The sequence below is a fragment of the Durio zibethinus genome, chromosome 6, assembly GCF_047325235.1.
Source record: "Durio zibethinus cultivar Kanyao isolate XHJ-2024 chromosome 6, ASM4732523v1, whole genome shotgun sequence".
In the NCBI taxonomy this organism is placed as follows: domain Eukaryota; kingdom Viridiplantae; phylum Streptophyta; class Magnoliopsida; order Malvales; family Malvaceae; genus Durio; species Durio zibethinus.
In genome coordinates, this window is record NC_143167.1 from 25,253,127 (window position 1) to 25,272,022 (window position 18,896).

The following is an 18,896-nucleotide window of genomic DNA, read 5'->3' on the forward strand; positions in this document are numbered from 1 at the left end:
TAAAATTAATCGAAATTTAAAAATGATTTCCAAACATTAAATGTCTTAGACAATATATATATATATATATATATCTACCAGACTATTCCCTACTTCCCTTTGCTGGTGGATTCTTTAATTTTTAATAAAGATTATCTATTTCCTTGACAACCACGTGTAATAAAAAAGGATAACTTTCTCCTACCTCATCATCTTATCGAAATCTTTAGCTTTAAAATACTTTCAAAATCATATGTCAACTCTTTTTCTATTTGCCATTCATGCAAAACCAATGGAATTTGCCCAAAAGTTGGCATTTATATAGAACTTCGAATGCAAAGCCTCATTTGTCATTTTAGATTTTTTATTCAATTTAATAGTAGCTTTCTTGTGGTTCAGAAAACTTGATTATTGTGATAATTTGCAAATGAACAAATATATAGTAGCAACATTATCACATTCACAGATAAAACAGAACAGTAATAACAAGCAAAAGCATTACATGACTTCATTAGTTTCATGATTTATCATGGAATCGTTTCATTAGTAAGTGGTGGAGTTGGTATTCTGGTGTATTCCATATGATCCGCAGCTTGCAATTCAACCTCTTCTCCATGAGTCTTCTTGCATCGGTAGTACAAGACAGTGTAAGCTGTATACCAAAACATCCTCACCATCCAGATTGAACTCACTACCAGCACTGCAATTACAATTCCCATCGTTTTTGGTTGCTCTAACTTGACCAATCTTAAACACTGGAACAGTATTAAAGATAATATGGTCAAAAAAAGATTCAATATAAACCCTTGCATCTTCATGCCCTTCACAATCTGTGCAGCCTTCCCAAGTGCTTCAATGCCAAATTTTTCTTCAAGTACAGAAATAACAAGGGACAGATTCCAAACAACAGATTCAAAAGTATAGAAAACCGTAGCTGAAACTGTGAGCAGAATAGCAGAAAACGCTGAAGTGATCTGATCACCTCCAATTCCAAGAATCATTGCAAGTAGAAGCAGAGTGGTGAAACAAAGAGAAAGGTAACCAAGAAGGAAGAGAGTGATGTAAAAACAAGTGATTAATGGCCTTTTCAATGATCGGATTGTCGTCGATACCAAATCCTTGATGGATATATTTTTGCCACCATGAATTAAAGCTGACGCATAGGTGGTGGATATTGCGAAGAATAAGGAGGCAATGGCACTGATGAGCAAGAAAACCAACTCTACAACAAGAAAGATTTTCAAGTCTTTCAGCGTACCAATGACAAGGTCGGTAAATTCAGGGCTACCAGGAGTTGCAAAAAGAAGCTGGTAGCTTTGTTTCGTTATAAAATCGGTGATCCAAGGTGTAATAGAGAAGATATTGAGCAGGTAGATCATGGTATGAAGGGAGATGATGATCACTGCTATAAAAGCCATGAGTCTCCCATTTTTGAGATAGACTTTGTATGCATCTGCTAAAAGCGTAATGAAATCAAAAACCAGAGAAATAAAATCTTCCATTGCAAAAAAAGAGGATATTAAAGTTACTTGCTGCCAAGATCTTTTAATCTTTTTCAGAATAGCAAGGAGCAGCAAATGTAGTTTCATTTATATACTAATCAAAGAAACACATACTAAATTCCATGCATAGAATTAAATTCATAACAGGAATGAAAAGTATTGAGCAACAGCAATTTTCCGTGTTTACTAGTCAACTCTTTTGACGCATTGAGCAACAGCAATTTTCCGTGTTTGCTAGTCAACTCTTCTGACGCAAATTAATTATCACATGTTGTAAAATAGTCTAGTTGACCGGGCTAAGTCCTTGCTAAGAAAAATAAAATAATGATGATAATTAATCAATGAAATTGATTAATTAACTGAAAGAAGATTTCATTTTTGCACTTTTGGAACATCGTGAAATTGTTAGGCTTTACCACCAGCTTAGTAAGAAATTGATAAAGTGATTAAAATTTTAATTTTAGTGATTAAAATTTAAATTTTAATAATTTTAATTATAAAAAAATTATTTATTAAGTTCTGTTGTTAAAATATTAAATTATTAGTTTTAATGATAAAAATCATACGCTAACAATCTCAATTATAAAAAAAATTACTAGTTAAAGGTGGCAAACGAGTTGATTTGGACGAATTTGAATTGAATTATTTTCAAATTCGAATCTTTAGGGTTCATTATTCCATCTCTAAGCATCACAATTGGAAGTAATCTCATTCCATCTCAAAATTCTCTATTCCTTTCATCCTACATCCCGTAAGGAGAAGCCTTAAGAAAGGTCAAGTGCAAAGATGTTGGAAAAGTAGAACAACGTAGCAACCTAACCAGGAAAAGAAAAATAAAAAGCTTAAAAGCCAACTGTTCTTGCTGATCGTGAAAATAATATGAATAAATTTAATCCAAGTCATTTGAGTATAATTTAATACAAATTCATTAATTTAAAAAAATAAACAATTAATCCAAAATTTTTAATTCTATTAACATAATTTAAACAATTATAAAACTAACCCTTAAACCTAAAATAATATATTTATATATTATTCTTTATTTTTATATCTATTGAATGCATAGTAACAAAAATTATTTGTATTTAAATATTACAATTTTTTTACTTTTGTTTATTTATTATAAATAATTTTAATTTAACATTAATAAATTTATCATCACTATATTTTTACAAACATGTGGATTTAAGTTTAACATATATATGATTATTATAATAACTAAAATCGAATTGAAAATATCTAATTTTGATTTTTTTTAATTAATCTTTCATGTTTCTTTTTTTTAATTGTTATGTGTCAAAATAATATTACAGGTTTAATATATTTATTTTGTTATACATATATTTACATATTAGCATTATAATTATAAGTTTTGTTTTTTAGGTATTGCATCTAAAAAATGTTTTTTTATTATTAATAGATTTGATATATTTTGGAAAAACTAATTTATTATTATAAAATATTATTTCAAATGAATATTTGAAAATATTGATTTTTCATAATAAAATAGTCTTTAAATAAAGTTTTTAACGAAATTGTTACCGAATTATTAATAGAATTGGACCTACTTCTTGTGTAAAAATGAAAATTTTAGGACGAACTGTTCATTTTTTCAAATTAATATATTTATGTTGAATAAAACTTAAAACTAAAAGATCTAAATGAAATTTAACCAAATAATATTTTATTACAGTCATAGTTAATTGGTAACGAAATTGTTGACTACGTCCTTTTCCCAATGAATTGACATTGTCTGATCTAAATTGCAAGCAAAATCCGTAATTATAACGGAATTAATCTAATCTGTTGTTGGACCTAGTTCTTATAGTTGCAGCAAACACAGAATGGTTGCCACAATAATTTCTTTCTAATTTTTATAAAATGATGTAATTTGAGACTTTTCATTAACTTGGCTTTTAGAAACTTTTATTGTTCACAAATAAATCAGGAAGTACTACTTCTGATATGAAAAGAAAATTAAGTTTATGCAGTCAACATTTCTCAAATCATGAACCGCGTTGTATTTTTCTACATGATTGAGGGGAATTGTCCCCATGCGATAAGCAAAGGGTGGCAAACCTTCAGCTTGGTCGTTGAAATCAAAGTGCATTTCCACCGTTCTCAAAGCCAGGGCCATTCTCCAGGATTTTCAGTAGTCCCATGTCATACTTAATGCTATTTGTAATATCCTCAGCTCGAAAAGGAAAAATTTTCCAGGTTAGAAATTCAGATGGTTAAGATTAAGCAGTAAAGAGGAGGAGGTCTGACTTGTATTGAGGAAGTAGATTTAGGCCCTGGAAAGATATAACCATGGAGATGTGAGACTGAGACTATCATAAAATCACACAAGTTACATATTCGGTCGAATTCAATCATGTACTACAAGGGTTTAGGTTTCTAGTGACATTTTTTTTTAATTTTTAGTGATGTTTATAAACGTCATTAAAAGATTTATAGCATTTACAAAAAATACTAGTTAGAGTGTCGACTATATACACGTCAGAAAAAATAGCGATATTTTTTTATAAAATACCGCTATTTTAGCGACATTTGTATTTAAAAAACACTGCTATTTTAGTAGCATTTATATTTAAAAAACACCGCTAATTTAACGACATTTATATAAAAAAAAATCACTACTTTTAGTGGTATTTTATGGTACAAACACCTCTAAATTTAGAATTTAGCGGCATTCTTGAACGCAAACGTCACGAAATTAAGAAATTTACTTTTTTTAAAAAAAATTTATATTAATATTTATTATTTTCATTAACAAGAAATATTAAAAGAAATAAAGATGAACTTAAATTCAGAAACTGAAATTAATAAATACTTAATTTATGTTTAAATATGCATCTAATTAACACAAAGTTTAATAATTAGTATAATAACATTCAAAAATTTTTAATACATTAACAAAAAAAATTAAAATATATAAAATTGATGATCGCATAGATTTGGAAGATTGTCATTTGATGAAGGAATTTTTCCACCTTGGTCATTAGCATGCTCAAGAACCTACTGAATAATACCATACAAATGTTAACACTTAATAGTAAGCTTTTTTATATTAAAAAATATAAATATTTACTAAATATAATACCTGAGTTGGTAGACCACCAAGATTAGTTCTTGAAAATTGTTGTTGCACAAAATTCATAAGATGATTGAATCGATCATGCAACTGCTGAAATAACGAATGGGACATTAATTACATACAAGCATTTATTACATTATGTCTTAAACACTCGAATTATAAAATATAGATGATTCATCATGGTTCATAAATGTCTTCATTAACATCTTCGTGGACTCACTAAGCGTAGGTACTAGAGATATTTTATCCAAGTTTTGTTCAGCAAAAAGATAACATTCAGTTTCATGTTTAACATCATCTCTAGTATCTGACCTCATATCAAATAAGGTTTTAAGTATGTTTCGAAGAACAACAAACCAACCCAATTCTTTGGGATATTTAGAATAAAAAACTTATTTAACTTGAGATGAAAAAACATAAGGTTCATCAATGAGCTATTGTCCAATGTGAATTAATCGAAAAAAATTCACAAGTGTAAATCCAAATTGATCTTTCTTAATACCTCTCATACTATTCACATAAGCCCAATCACACCAAAATAGGATAACTTTCCACTTGCCATAATAATCTAACTTAATGATATCATTAATCATGCCATAATAGTCAACATTTCCCTCTAAAGGGTTTGTGCCCTTATTATTAGCGTAGCTAGTAGTTGATAAAGTAACAACAACTCTTAAATTTTGTGTACTTCTAAATCTCTCATGAAATTTAGTGTGAAATCTAAATCCATTGATGATGAAACCTTTGTATCATTTCGCAATCCTATTCGGACCTTATGAAAGACACATCACCTCTTCACTAACAAGCCTTCCACTCTAAACCTATAAAGGTGAAATAAATATATATATGTTATTAATATTATTTATACCGTAAGCATTCTATGTAGATTTCTCATAATATAAAGTATGGCATTACTTACAGTTGCTTCAACTATTCATGAAAGTTTTTGACGAACAACTTATCAAACTCTCGAGGGTTTGATAATCGATAATGTGCAGGAGCTCTCAAATTATTTTTATACTCGTTACAAAGCATCATGATAAAGTATTAACAATAAAAAAAATACAATAAATTATTCTTAATAGAATGAATAATTTCCTTGCAAAAAAACTTATGTGTGCAACGATTCAATTGAGTCATAATGGAAACGAACATAACGATGTGCTTGTGCCTAAGATTTATTATCTAAGATTTATTATTTAACTCCACCATTTCAACTTTGCCTATTGGTTGTCCAAAACTTTCAAAAAGATAACTGTAGGCAAAGTCAATATGCTATATACCAACATTTCTCGATGGTCTATTAAATCTCATTTCAACATCTTCCAAATAACGAGAACAAAATGTCATACATTTTTTTGCTAAATATTCTTCAGCAATAGAATTTTTTGAATAGTGTTTGTTGCGACAATAAGACTTTAACCTCCTAAAAACCTATCGCATAAAACATTAGTCATATATCTTTTTAACTAGGGTGGCATGATCAACAATAACAACCTAATCGATCTATTAAGAAATAATACCTTTCGATAGGATACATCTATCGATAATAAACCTGTCCATCGACTTTTGCTTCATATGGAAGGTGGATAATCAAATGTATCATAATAGTGAAGAAGTTTGGAGAAAAAATCTTCTCTAAATGGCATAAAGTAATTGCGGCTTGATCTTCAAGTTTGTCAAGCTCTTCCACATTCAGACATTTCCTATATAAAGATTTAAATATGTTACTCGATTTAATTACCACATAAGTGACTTGCTTTGACATTGATGAATGTAAAGCAATGAAAAGTAAGTTTTGCATCAAAATGTGATAATCATGTAACTTTAATGAAAAAAGTTTTCCCTCTTTCAGATTTACACATCTCAATATATTTGACATATAGCCATTTAAAACTTTGACATTTTTCAAAACCTTGCAAAACACATCTTTCTCAGCTTTAGAAATCCTAAAACAGATAGGAGGCAATCGATATTTATCATTAGGAAGCAACTCGATTGAAGGTTAGGGTGAATCCTCATATCAACTAGGTCAAGCCGATTCTTTAAGTCATCATTTGATCTTCTATTCACATTGAGAATTATCCCGATAAAATTTTTACAAACATTCTTCTCTATATGCATCAAATTAAGGTTATGACGTAATAAATTATATTTTTAATAAGATAACTAAAAAAAGATACTTTTTTTTTCCATAACTCAGACTCATTGAGGTTACTTTCTTCATCATCCTTTTCATCACTTTAAACATCAAGATCACTAACTTGAGTATCAGTATCACCAACTTGCGTAATATGAGGCCAGACAATTTCAAAGATGTCCCTTACTCTTTTTTTTTATAGAGTCATTTTTTCATAAGTGAAATTGATATCTTTTAACTTTGACAAGATATTAGACCCACTAATTGGTAAAGGTGATCTCCACAACTCTTCAGTTCCATTAAAGAGATGTTTTTGAAATCTAAATCGATGATTATCATCTAACCATCGATGATATCCCATATAACATAACTTTCTATCATTAAGTAATCATTTCGAACATGTATGTGTAGCACAACATGGATAAGTATAATGACCTTTTGTACTCCAACCAGATAAATTCGTATAAGTAAAAAAATCATTGATAATCCATAATAAAGTAGCACGTATATTGAAGTTCTCTTTTTTTGATGCATCATAGGTCTTAACTCCTTCCCGTAATTATTTTAACTCTTTAATAATAGATTGTAAGTAGATGCTTATATCATTACCTGGACCTTTTTTCTCTAAAAATTATCATAAACAAGATAAATGGTTGTTGCTTCATAGTAATCCATGGTGACAAATTGTAAAGAATCAATACAACTTGCCAAGTACTATAAGATGTACTAAGTATTTTGAGCGAGTTGAATCCATCAGATGCTAGTCCAAGTCTTTACACATTACTGAGAATTAGGAATAGGGTAAGATAAAGACAACAATTTTGTCTAGAAAGGAATCGAAGAGTTTTCAAAATTTTTTTAAACAACAACCGGGACAATACAGTGATTCAAAAAATAAAAAATTGATCGGGATAACATCACAAATCAAAATTATGCCTGGAAGACTTAAAGATCATGCCCGAAGGTTTTACAAAATTGATCAGAACAACGTCACAAGTTGAAAAATAAAGAATTGATTTGGATAATGCCGTGAATCAAAATTATGTCCGGAAGTCTTAAAGATCATGCCCGGAGGTCTTACAGAATCAATCGAGATAACGTCGTAAGTCAAAAAATAAAGAATTGATCTGGATAAGATCATAAGTCAAAAAATAAGAAATCGATCGGGATAACATCGCGAATCAAAATTATGCCCAAAGGTCTTACAAATCTCAAAATTTTTGAATGCTCATCTAATTAGAGGCCATGAAACTTTAAAATGTTGAAAATTGAAAATAGCTTTTCCCCAATTAGAGTTGACAAATGCAATCATGATACAAATATCTATCCTCATCAAATGATGTTAATGAAAATGTCGATGTGAATATAAATATCAATGTAAATGCAAGAATACGAATGCTTAATGCATATATATTTGACAAAGACAATGTTTTTTTTCATGTAAATGCTCTTACAAATACCTTTCTTCAGGATGTAGATGCCATGATGCAAATGTAAATTTTTCGTGTGGTGCAAATGTAAATATCTTGTACAAGTGCAAATGCAAGTGATGTAAATGTGAATGTCTTTCTTGTAGTACAGATGTAAATGATGCAAATGCAAATGTCCCTTGTAAGATGTATAGGCAACTGATGCAACTATGAATGTCTCTTTTTATTTTTTCATTTGCAGGTCAGATGTCTTTCTCATGATGCAAGTGATGCAAATGCAAGATCTTTCAAAAAGTTTTACATCAAGAATTTTTTATTCTGGATAGAACTTTGAAACTCTAAAACTTTTTTGAAACCAGATAAATTGGGCTTAAATTTCATTGAGGGCCTGCTAAATTGGGCTTAAAACCTTATTAATGGTCGGATAAATTGGGTTTACAATTTTCTTAGCTAAACTGGGCTTAAAACTTTATTGATGGTTAAATAAATTGGGCTTAAATTTCATTAAGGGCTAGCTAAACTAGGCTTAAAACTTCATTGATAGCCGGATAAACTAGGCTTAAATTTTTTTTAAGGTCATATAAACTGGGTTTAAAACTTCATTGATGGCCAGATAAATTAAGCTTAAACTTTATTGAAAGCCAGTTAAACTGGGCTTAAAACCTTATTTGGGGCCTCAATAATGATTTTAGCTCTAAACTACCTTTTTGAAATTTTAACTTTAGGGCTATATTTTCTATCAATGAAGAACTTGGTGAAATTTTATCAAATACCAACAAGTATGTACAAATTTAAGGACATTGCTCTTTAATCTAAGTGTCCACATTTAATCAAAATAGACTTTTCAAGGTGTATAATGTAGGCCGAGGTTAGGGATTCTGAAAAAATGGATAAATAGGCTCAAAATATATTATTCAAGGTAATTAGGCTAAGAATCCTAATGAGCATTCTCTGACTTTCTTTGTTTGTTTTTTTTTTTTTTGAAACATCTGGCTTTAGTTTCAACAACTTTATTCACTTTTTTTTGTCATGAATTCTCATTTTCAAGGTACATGCTTTCTATTTTTTTTTTTGTTTTTTATTTTTTTATTCTAACTGAAGCTTCATATTCTTATCTCTAAGGTTTTTTTGCTTTGCCTTGGAAATGACTAATTTCATATTTGGCTATTTACTTTTTTAAATTCTTGAGATTTCAATTGAAGCCTTGTTCACTTTTTACCTCAAACTTTCATCTCTAAAGGGCATGTTAGACACTTTCAATACTAGATACTTTTCTTAAAGTTGATCTTGACTATATCCTTATTTTACCCCCAATGTAAAGGATAATCCTTGGCTATGATTTATTTTAGAATAAAAAAATTTAATAAGCTCAAATGGATAGCAAGTGGATAATTTTTATATATGAGAAGGATAGAGAAAGATGGTCATTTATCATTTCAAACATGATCACTTGGTTAGAAAAGCAAATCATTGAAGATGTCTTTTTTATTTTTTTTACTTTTTTTGTTTTTTTTTTACGATGCCCCATCTTGTTTTTCACTCAAAGTTCTAATGACGATCAAGTCGTATAGGATCGATCGTACAGTTTAAAAAGGCTTTTTGGGCTCTAAATTTTTAACATTTTTGGTGAAAAAAAGAGAAAGTATAAAGATATGAAACAAATTGTCTTAGATAAAAAAAGAGTCTATTTTTTAATCAATATACCTTAAGACATGAAACAAGAGTTACTTAAGAGAACATGTTCAGGCATTTTTGTGTTTATGGTCATAGTAAAATTTTGACACACATTGAATTACCAATTGAAAATTTAAAAGAGTATTTAATTTTTTGAAATTCAAAATGAATTTTCAAAATTAACCTCTTTTGTTCTTTGCTAAGAAAAGATTATTAGCCTTTCAAAGTATGAATTGAAATTCACATTCCCTGAAGGATTATGGTTGATGAATCACTTGAGTGATTAGGAGTATAAAAGTATTCAAAAGGTATGGAGGTATTCGATGAAATCTTTTCTAATAGTAATCACCATTTCCTTCAAGAATCCTTTCATATTTATTACAGAAGAAAACCTTTTTTCTTTTTTTTTTATCTTATTTTTTTATTTTTTTTGTTTTGATCTTGAAAGTTACTTATATAAGACTTTTTATTCAAACAAATGCATAAAGAAAAAATTTCATAAAAAAAAAAAGATCCAAAGCATTCAATTCTTTCAAAATAAGTTAGATAACTTCTAGGAACATAATGCACATATCATACATACACAGTAAAATGATTTAAAAAGAAATCATCTTATCTTGATTTTTAAAACTCTAGACCTCCCTTTTCATCTCAACTCTTTACATTTGACAATTGGATGGAGTCAACTTCCATTGTTTTATCATCTTTGGAGTCAGAATATCACTTTTGATAAGATCTTTAACCTTTTCTTTCAGCTGTCTGTATTTTTCAATTAAGTGATCGATTACCCCCATATGATAGTCACACTTGCCATTGGGATCATAGCTCACTGCCAATAAATTTGGTGTTATTTTCAGAGACACAGGAGTGAGATACTGACCTTCTATTAGTAAAAGCAAAAAGGAAAAAATAAGGATGACCAATTTTTTTTATCATTCTTTAGTCTTCTTTGATTCTTAGTTGGCCGGATGGTGGGTTCAATTGTAGAAACAAGATCATGAATGGCCATTTGAGGATGGGGATTTACTGGAAAGCCCAAATGCTAGCTTGGTTAACAAGGATATGAGTTCTGAGATATACCACTTATGACAGGGTGATGAGGTTGATAAAAATGATATGGATTATATGGGATGAAGCTATTAGGTAAATACCCTTTCATTATAATTGCTTGTACTTTTCTTTCATTATTTTTTGATGTACTTTCTTTTTTAACATTTGTTATATCTTTCAACTTAATCCTGCCATTCTTGATTATATTTTCTATAATTTCACCAGAAATCACCATATCAAAAAAGTTTTTGAAGACATTCTCTATCATTCTTTTGTAATAGAGAGTGTTTAAGAAATTGACAAACAGAACAACAATTTCTTTCTTTGACAAGGGTGGTTGTACTTAGGCTACTATGTCTTTCCATCTATGTACATACTCTTTGAAAGTTTCAGTTGACTTTTTTTTCACGTTTTGTAGGGATATCCTATCTGGTGCTATATCTTCAACATGCTTATATTATGCTAGAAAGACCCTAGCCAAATCATTTTAAGAGCAAATTTTATTTTAATCCAGTTGAGCGTACCATCTTACTACAGACCCAATGAGACTATCCTGAAAGTAATAGATCAACAACTTATCATCATGGGTGTGACCTATTATGTTTTAATAGTACATGATAATGTGAGTTAAAGGGCATCTCGTTTTATCATACTTCTCGAGATTTAGAGCTTTAAACTTTGTTGAAATAACGATATCAGGTACTAAAGCAAGCTCGTTAGCATCAGCACTCTCATATATATATCATGGCCTTCAACTATCTTCAGTCTTTCTTCTAACAGGTCATATTTATCCTTTATTATCGTATCTTTTGATAGATCTGGCACCATTTTTAATTTTTTCAACTCGTTAGGATCATCTGCATTAGGCATAATAGTGAAATTATAGAGAGTGGGCCTAAAATTGACATTTGTTTGAACTAAAAGCAACTTGACAGAAATGCCAGTATAAGGTTGATGAGTTGCTGGAGATGCTTGTCACATATGGGGATCTTGAACATATGTGAACCCAGATGGATACAATAACATCTCAACAGCGATTTTCTTCATTGCCCTGTACATTTCAACAATTCTTTTTTCTTTTGTCAACTTTGTTAACATCTGTTTTAATCTTGCTAACTAACTATCCACGTTCTGTTACATTTCTATAACTATTTTTTTATCTCTTTTTAGGCTTTTTTTACTCTATCCATCCGACTTGCATATTCATTTTTCATGATTTTGGTATTGACTCAAATACTATAAGTGCACAGACTTAACAAATCTCATTTTCTAGGATAGTTATCCTTGCACCTTTTATTAATTATCAGAAGTCAGAAATGCATGACATGAATTTTATTATAAAAAATCATTTGACTTTGAAGGTTTAACAAAAGCATATTCATAATCATCATTCTTTGTCTTTAGCTAGCATAACAAACAATGAATTCAAACAAATAATGCATGATGTATAAGTCAAAATTTATTATTGTTAATGACAAGCTCAAATTCTTTCTTGTAGACATTTTTTCCCCCTCAAAAGTTTGGTAAAGACATACTCATAACCATCGTTTTTTCATAGGCTCTTTTAGACATACAATTATTAAAAATGGACAAAGACATTAATGTATAAAAAATTCAGGTTAAAAGAAGTGTCCATTCATTCTCAAAAGTATCAAGTTTACACATCATAAACCATTCTAGGGTTAGGGCCAAAAAGTGCTAGACCTGCTTCACTCCCCTTTATCTCACCTAAAAATAGTTGACTATGATTGTTGAAGAGGATAACCCTTCGTTTTAAAAGCTTATACTTTTTATTCATCATCTTGGCCAACCTTACTGTCACCTATAGCACTGCCTGTTATCTCAGCATAGATCAATGAAGGGTTCTTGTGAACAACTGATTTTATTTTGGTGTCAAAACATAGATATTTGGCTTTTATCAATTTTTGCACCTTATGTTTCAAAGTTGTGCAGTCTTTCAGCGAATGGCCCACGATGCCAAAATGGTATTCACATCGAGCACTAGGGTCATACCATTCGGGGAAAGGTGGTTTGTGAGGTTTAACAAGGATAGGGGCAATAAGGTAGTTTTCTAGAAGCAATATGTATAACTCTGTTTAAAATATGGGTATTGGATCAATAAGGGTTTTTCTTTGATGTTGCCAGAGTTTTTCTGTCTTATGATTGATTTGCATTATTGAAAAGATAGTGGTATAGTTGGTCTTAAAGTGAATTGAAAAACTCTGGATCAAAGATTGGGTTGAGATAATGGTGATGGGATAGCATGTTGAATAAGTGATTGTGAAATATGAAATGGTGGATATAGATTCAAGTGTAAAATTTTATGAGGTTGCATGAAATTTGGAGACCTAATCCTAGATGCTTGGAAAAGAGGTTGAAAGTAGTCATAAGAAGGATTTAGGTGTAGGTTTGAACTCATGATAGTTGGTGATGATTGTTTAAAGCCAGATGACTCTTTCTTAGAAATTAAACTTTTGAGCTCAATCATTTGCATGGCTAGTTCACCTATTCCTCTCTTAAGTTTGCCCAAACCTTGGTCACTGTTTAAATTACCTAATGCCTTAATATGCTCTAGAAAAATAATGGAACTAATAGGAGCTGATTGATCTTAACTTGATGAAAGTGACAACGATCCTTGAGGAGCAATAAACTCAACCATACTGTTACTTTTAATCATTTCTATCAATTGAGCAATTTGTTGTTTCATCTCCTGAAGCTCGAGCCAAAATTTCTCTTGATTCAACTCCAAAGCACTAATCCTTGCTTCCAATCGATCTCTCATTTTTGCCTCTCTAATTCCCATCAACACAAACATTTTATTCCAGGACTTAAATAAAAAATTTTAGATTACTACCCTTATTGAATGAATGCCACAAAAATAATTTCTAACTTATATGGCACTCAAAGTATGTTTATGAATACATGAATATGATGACTAAAGAATGTCATAAAATGCATTTATGCCTATGATAATAGATTTTTATATGTACAAGGACCCAAATGAAAATTTTCGTCAACCATGAATATGTATGCAAGGAATGTAATGTTATGTTACAGGGATGGTGGGATATGAAATGCAATGACATACTTACATGAATGATGAGATGTATACCTATGACTAATGCAACATACTTGTATGGAATGCATGAACCTATCAAGTGCATGTTATATTTTTACATGGAATGTAATGCTTATGTTATGCCAACCTAGCGAAACTGACACTACTTTTAAATATGTAATGAAATGGAATGTGTGCATTACCTATTAAGGTGCATATGGAAGGCATGTATCATTTATCAACATGTGCATAACATAGGATGCATGTATTATCCATTGATATGGATGGGATGGAATGCTCATATTCCTATTATAATGCGCATGGGATGGGATACATGTGTTATTATTGTGATGTATGAAATGCAAAAGATGAAACAAAATATGAAAATTTCTTTTTAGAAGGAAAAACCAAATAATTAGGACTTGAAAATTAATTTTTATTTGGCCAATAAACAAAGAATTTAAGAACAATCTTTATTTTTTTTGAAAACCTTTTTTTGTTTTCTTTTTTGCTTCTTTTTTTTTTGTTTTTTGCTTGTTGGATAATGCTAAAAAAATCATTTTATTCTAAAATATTGTATGAAAATTTAAACTTTGGACAATTACCAAATGAATGAACTACACGTTAAGAGAAAATTTATCTTTTTTAAGAAAATGCTTTTCTTTTATTATCCATACATATTTAGGTTATTTTTATAAAAAAAGTCAGTAGGGCTCTACCCTAGGCAAACTTCCTATGGCTCACGATATGCTGGGTTAAGGTTTATACATCTAAAGGCTCCCAGACTATTTCTCACATTATCGTCCGTTATAGACTAATCCTCACACATTACAGGCTACTAAGGGAAATGGTTCAATCTAAGTGGAAGTGTTTCGCTAGCAAATACGGAGGTTATCACCTCACGAGAGCGTAATTACTTCACTTTCTCTTAAAAGAAAAAGAGTCCGGGTCTAGAGCTCATGCATGTGGATGAATATGCAAAGTGTGTGCAAAGAGATGTATTAATCAAAATAACATAAATAAATCATAAACACATAATCAACATAAAGTAATAACTAACATACAATTTATTTTATTTATTAACTTGTATATATTTTTGAAAAAATTAAAATAAAGAGAATTAAATTTAATATAAAATAAAACTAATTAAATTCAATAACTATTAATAGCGCATAATTAAAATTTTAGCCTGACTCTAAAAAGTTTCCAGTGGAGTCGTCAAGTTGTCATAACGATTTTGGGACCGTCAGACGAAAAGAGTTTTAAAAAATTGAGAAAAAAAGGAGTCACCACCAATCTTTTTTACGATGTAATTGGTCACCCAAAAGTTTATTTTTCTAATAAAACTATAAAAACGGGTTTAAAGTTTATCAAAAAGATAAATTTTGATCTACGAAAATCAGGTTAGATTCGAGAGTCAGTTATGTGTAAGGAGTCAGTTAGTGTGAGAAAGGATTAATACCCCCATAATGCCCATAAATTGATACCATTTAATCATGCACTATTTTCAATGTTGGATGAAATGGCTTCGATTTGAAATTTAATACTAATTCCTTTAATTTAAAAAAATAGTTTTTTTGCTAAAATTTTTTATTTAGAAATATTGAGGAAATCTTTAAGTTAAAGAATTATCTTAAAATTCTTCGACATCTAGGCAAAATTTAAAATAATTCTTTTCGCTTAAGATTTAACGTAATATTCCTTAAAATGAAAGTAACATTCTTAGTGAAAGATAATTATTGGTAACTCTCCAACATCTAGGCAGAGTACCGAAAATTATTTCGTTCAGAATATTATTTTTTATTTTATTTTATAATATCAAAATTTTAAAATATGTATTTTTTTTGTAAAATGTTTTATATGAGAAAATAAATGATGGTATTGTTAGGTAGTAAATAAAAGTTAAAGACAAAGAAATGCAACACGAATAACTTGATGATGTATGTATGTTAATAGATGTTATGTAAAGTGATAACATATAATTTTAAAGCAGGATTCTTGAATATAATGAGACCACCCTGACTCTCCAACATTTAGGCAGAGCTTAGGTATGATTGTTTATATTTAAAATCTCAATTTACTATACTTTTATTATAAATTAGTTATTAACCCTAATGTTTAAGCAAATTAACGACCCACTTAAAAAACTTAATGGAATAAAATTTCTTAAACACCTTATTATCTAGGCAGTATTCGAGAATAAATTATTCCACTTAAGACTTTCGCATGTATCCTTAAAGTTTCGAAATGATTTTGAGTATAGGCCTAGGTTGAGGATTTAAAATTTGGTGACTTTCGAGTGATGATTTGGGATTTTGTGCCAAATTTAGGGTTTTTAGAATTTTAGATTTTAAGGTTTTGGATTTTGGATTTTAGGGTTTAAGTTTTGAGTTTCAGATTTTGGGGTTTAGGTTTTTTATTTTAGTTTGAGATCGAGGGTTTTGGTTTTAGGGTTTAAAGGATGTAAGGTTTCGATTTTAGGATTTTGAGGGTTTAATTTTGATTTTAGTGTTTGAAAGCTTTAGGGTTTCGATTTTAAGATTTGAAGGATTTAAGGTTTTGGTTTTAGGGTTTAAAGGGTTTAATTTTGATTTTAAAAAACACGAACATATCTAAAAATTTTCAACATCTAAGCGGACTTTCGAAGCAAATTCGATTTTTATGATTTTAAAAAATTAATTAAAAAATTTTCATATATTTTCTTTTTATGAAAACTTATTATTATTATTATTATTATTATTATTATTATTATTTTTTAATTTTAATTAATTTTTTATTTATAATTCCCTAACATCTAGACGAAATTATATTTTAAGGCTTGAGGTTTTTATTCCTTCCCACATTTAGGTAGAAAATGTAAAATATATATATATATATTATTCTTATTATCATTTTTTAGATTATTATTATTTTATTTATTATTTTTTAAACATTTTTAGCATTTATTATTATTATTTTCTTTTATTTATTTATTTGTTTATCATTATAAATCAACAACAAAAATCTATTTTAGCAAATTTACATATTTTAATATGCATAAATATTAATAATAAAATTTAAAATAACAAAAATAATATATAGAAAAATTTTTAAAAAATACCTGAATCGGACTGATCAATGTCGGTTCAGTTCGGTTTAGCAGTTCGGGCAAAGGCTGTTCAAACTGATTCAATTGGATGGTTTGGTTCGGTCTGATCCAATTCAACTGAATCGGTTAAAGGTTGTTAAGGGAACGGGTTAACGGGTCGATTTGTGTAGACCCGAGTCAGGTGACGGGTTAATGCACGAATCCTGGGTGTCTCAAAATGACGTCATTTTGGGTTTCGACTTTCTATATAAAATCAATTTTCTTTTTGAGTTCATTCCAAACCCCTTTTCGAAAAAAAAAATTAGAGCTCCAGAGAGAGCTCCAAGGCATCTGTTGATGTGCAGCGTCCGGTCACCTGCAGCATCGCGCCAGTCGTCGTGTCGACCGCCACTAGTGGTTGTCGCCGGTAGTTGAAAAGCACCAAAAACTTCTAGAAGCTCTCTTTAACGTGATTTTCCCAGATTCGATCTTTTTTTTACCTAAAATAGCCCCGATCAACATAGATTGGGCTTAAAGTTTCTATCTTCTCTCTTTTTTTTTCTTTTTTTTGGAGTTTTGTTATTTTATTTTTTTGGTTGCTTATTTAAAAAGGGAATAGGTATTGGGTAAGGTTGAGGGTGCCTAGTGAAGGGTTTCATACAGTGTTTGAAGGTTGGGATTTAGAGGTTTGAGGTGTGCGAAAGGTTAGGTCATTTCGGAGTGTGTAAGGTAGGGTGTCTGTGTATCTGAGCTTGGGGATATTTGAGGTGTTCGAAGATCTGTCTAAGAGGATAGCTGAAAGGGAGAGGAAGTTAGGGCTTTAAGGAGATGGGTGTCAGTGTCTGAGTTTGTGGTGGTCGTAAGGTGGCTACAAGTATAGCTAAGAGCTATATGTGGCAGCTGCAGGGATGGTTGCAGTGCTCTGGCTAGGGTATGCTATAGAGGGTGGCTGCAAGGTGGCTGTAGGGTGGTGGCAGGAGGCTACAGGATGACTGGTGCCAGGCATCAACGGCCCTGCTTTCTGCCATTTTATTATTTTTTATTATTTTATTATTTTATTAATATATTTAATTATTAATTAATTTTAATAAACAAAACTTGAAAATTGAATCCAGTAGACCCGAAAAAAATTTGGTGTCTACACCAAGTATAACATTTTAAGGATCAAATGCAAAGTCTGAAAACTTAGAATGAAATAATTTTCATGCCAAAAAATCTACAGGATACCTCAATGATCTATCATCCATCCACTTCTCATGATGCCACCTTATTGAATCTACAGTTTTAAAAGACATGAAGAGTCATTAAAGTCTTGGTATTAATGAAAAATAGTGTAAAACCTTAATAGGCTTCTTTTTGACATAGACCTCATCATTATCCTCATTCAACCTTTCATTGGGGTTTTTGTCCATTCAATGAGAAATACCACATAAATGACAAGATTCTTGAATTTTTTTATCACCCTAATATAGCATGCAATCAGTGGGACAATTATGAATTTTCTCATATCTGAGATCGAAATCCTTGATCATCTTCTTTGATTCCTAAAAGGATTTAGGGATTTTTGCAAAAGAAAACATTTCTTTCATAAACTCTAATAATAAAGTCAGAGAGTTTCTTGTCCATCCACATAAGCATTTCAAATGAAAAAGACGAACACAAAAAATAACCTTGAATGTTTCGATCTCTCATAAAGTTCTTTATTCATATCCTCAAGTAACCAATAAAATTTTGATGTTTCTCCTCTAGGTTGTTGGTCACCTACATCTATCTCATGTTTACCAAATTCATCATTTCAACATTGGACTGATTAAATCCATCATTTTGGGGAGATAGATTATGAAAATATTGGTTATGAATATTAAAATCATCTCGCAACATGCCTTTAATGTCATT

The 18,896-nt window shown here is 30.0% G+C and overlaps 1 protein-coding gene across 1 annotated transcript; it reads right to left on the reverse strand.

Annotated features, from left to right (window-relative positions):
* Positions 1–407: 407 nt before the first annotated feature.
* LOC111284383 (uncharacterized) lies at positions 408–1,552 on the reverse strand. The gene has a single exon (XM_089762365.1). The coding sequence runs from the start codon at positions 1,479–1,481 to the stop codon at positions 507–509; it is 975 nt and encodes a 324-aa protein (XP_089618491.1). The 5' UTR covers positions 1,482–1,552; the 3' UTR covers positions 408–506.
* Between the last annotated feature and the right edge of the window lie 17,344 nt (positions 1,553–18,896).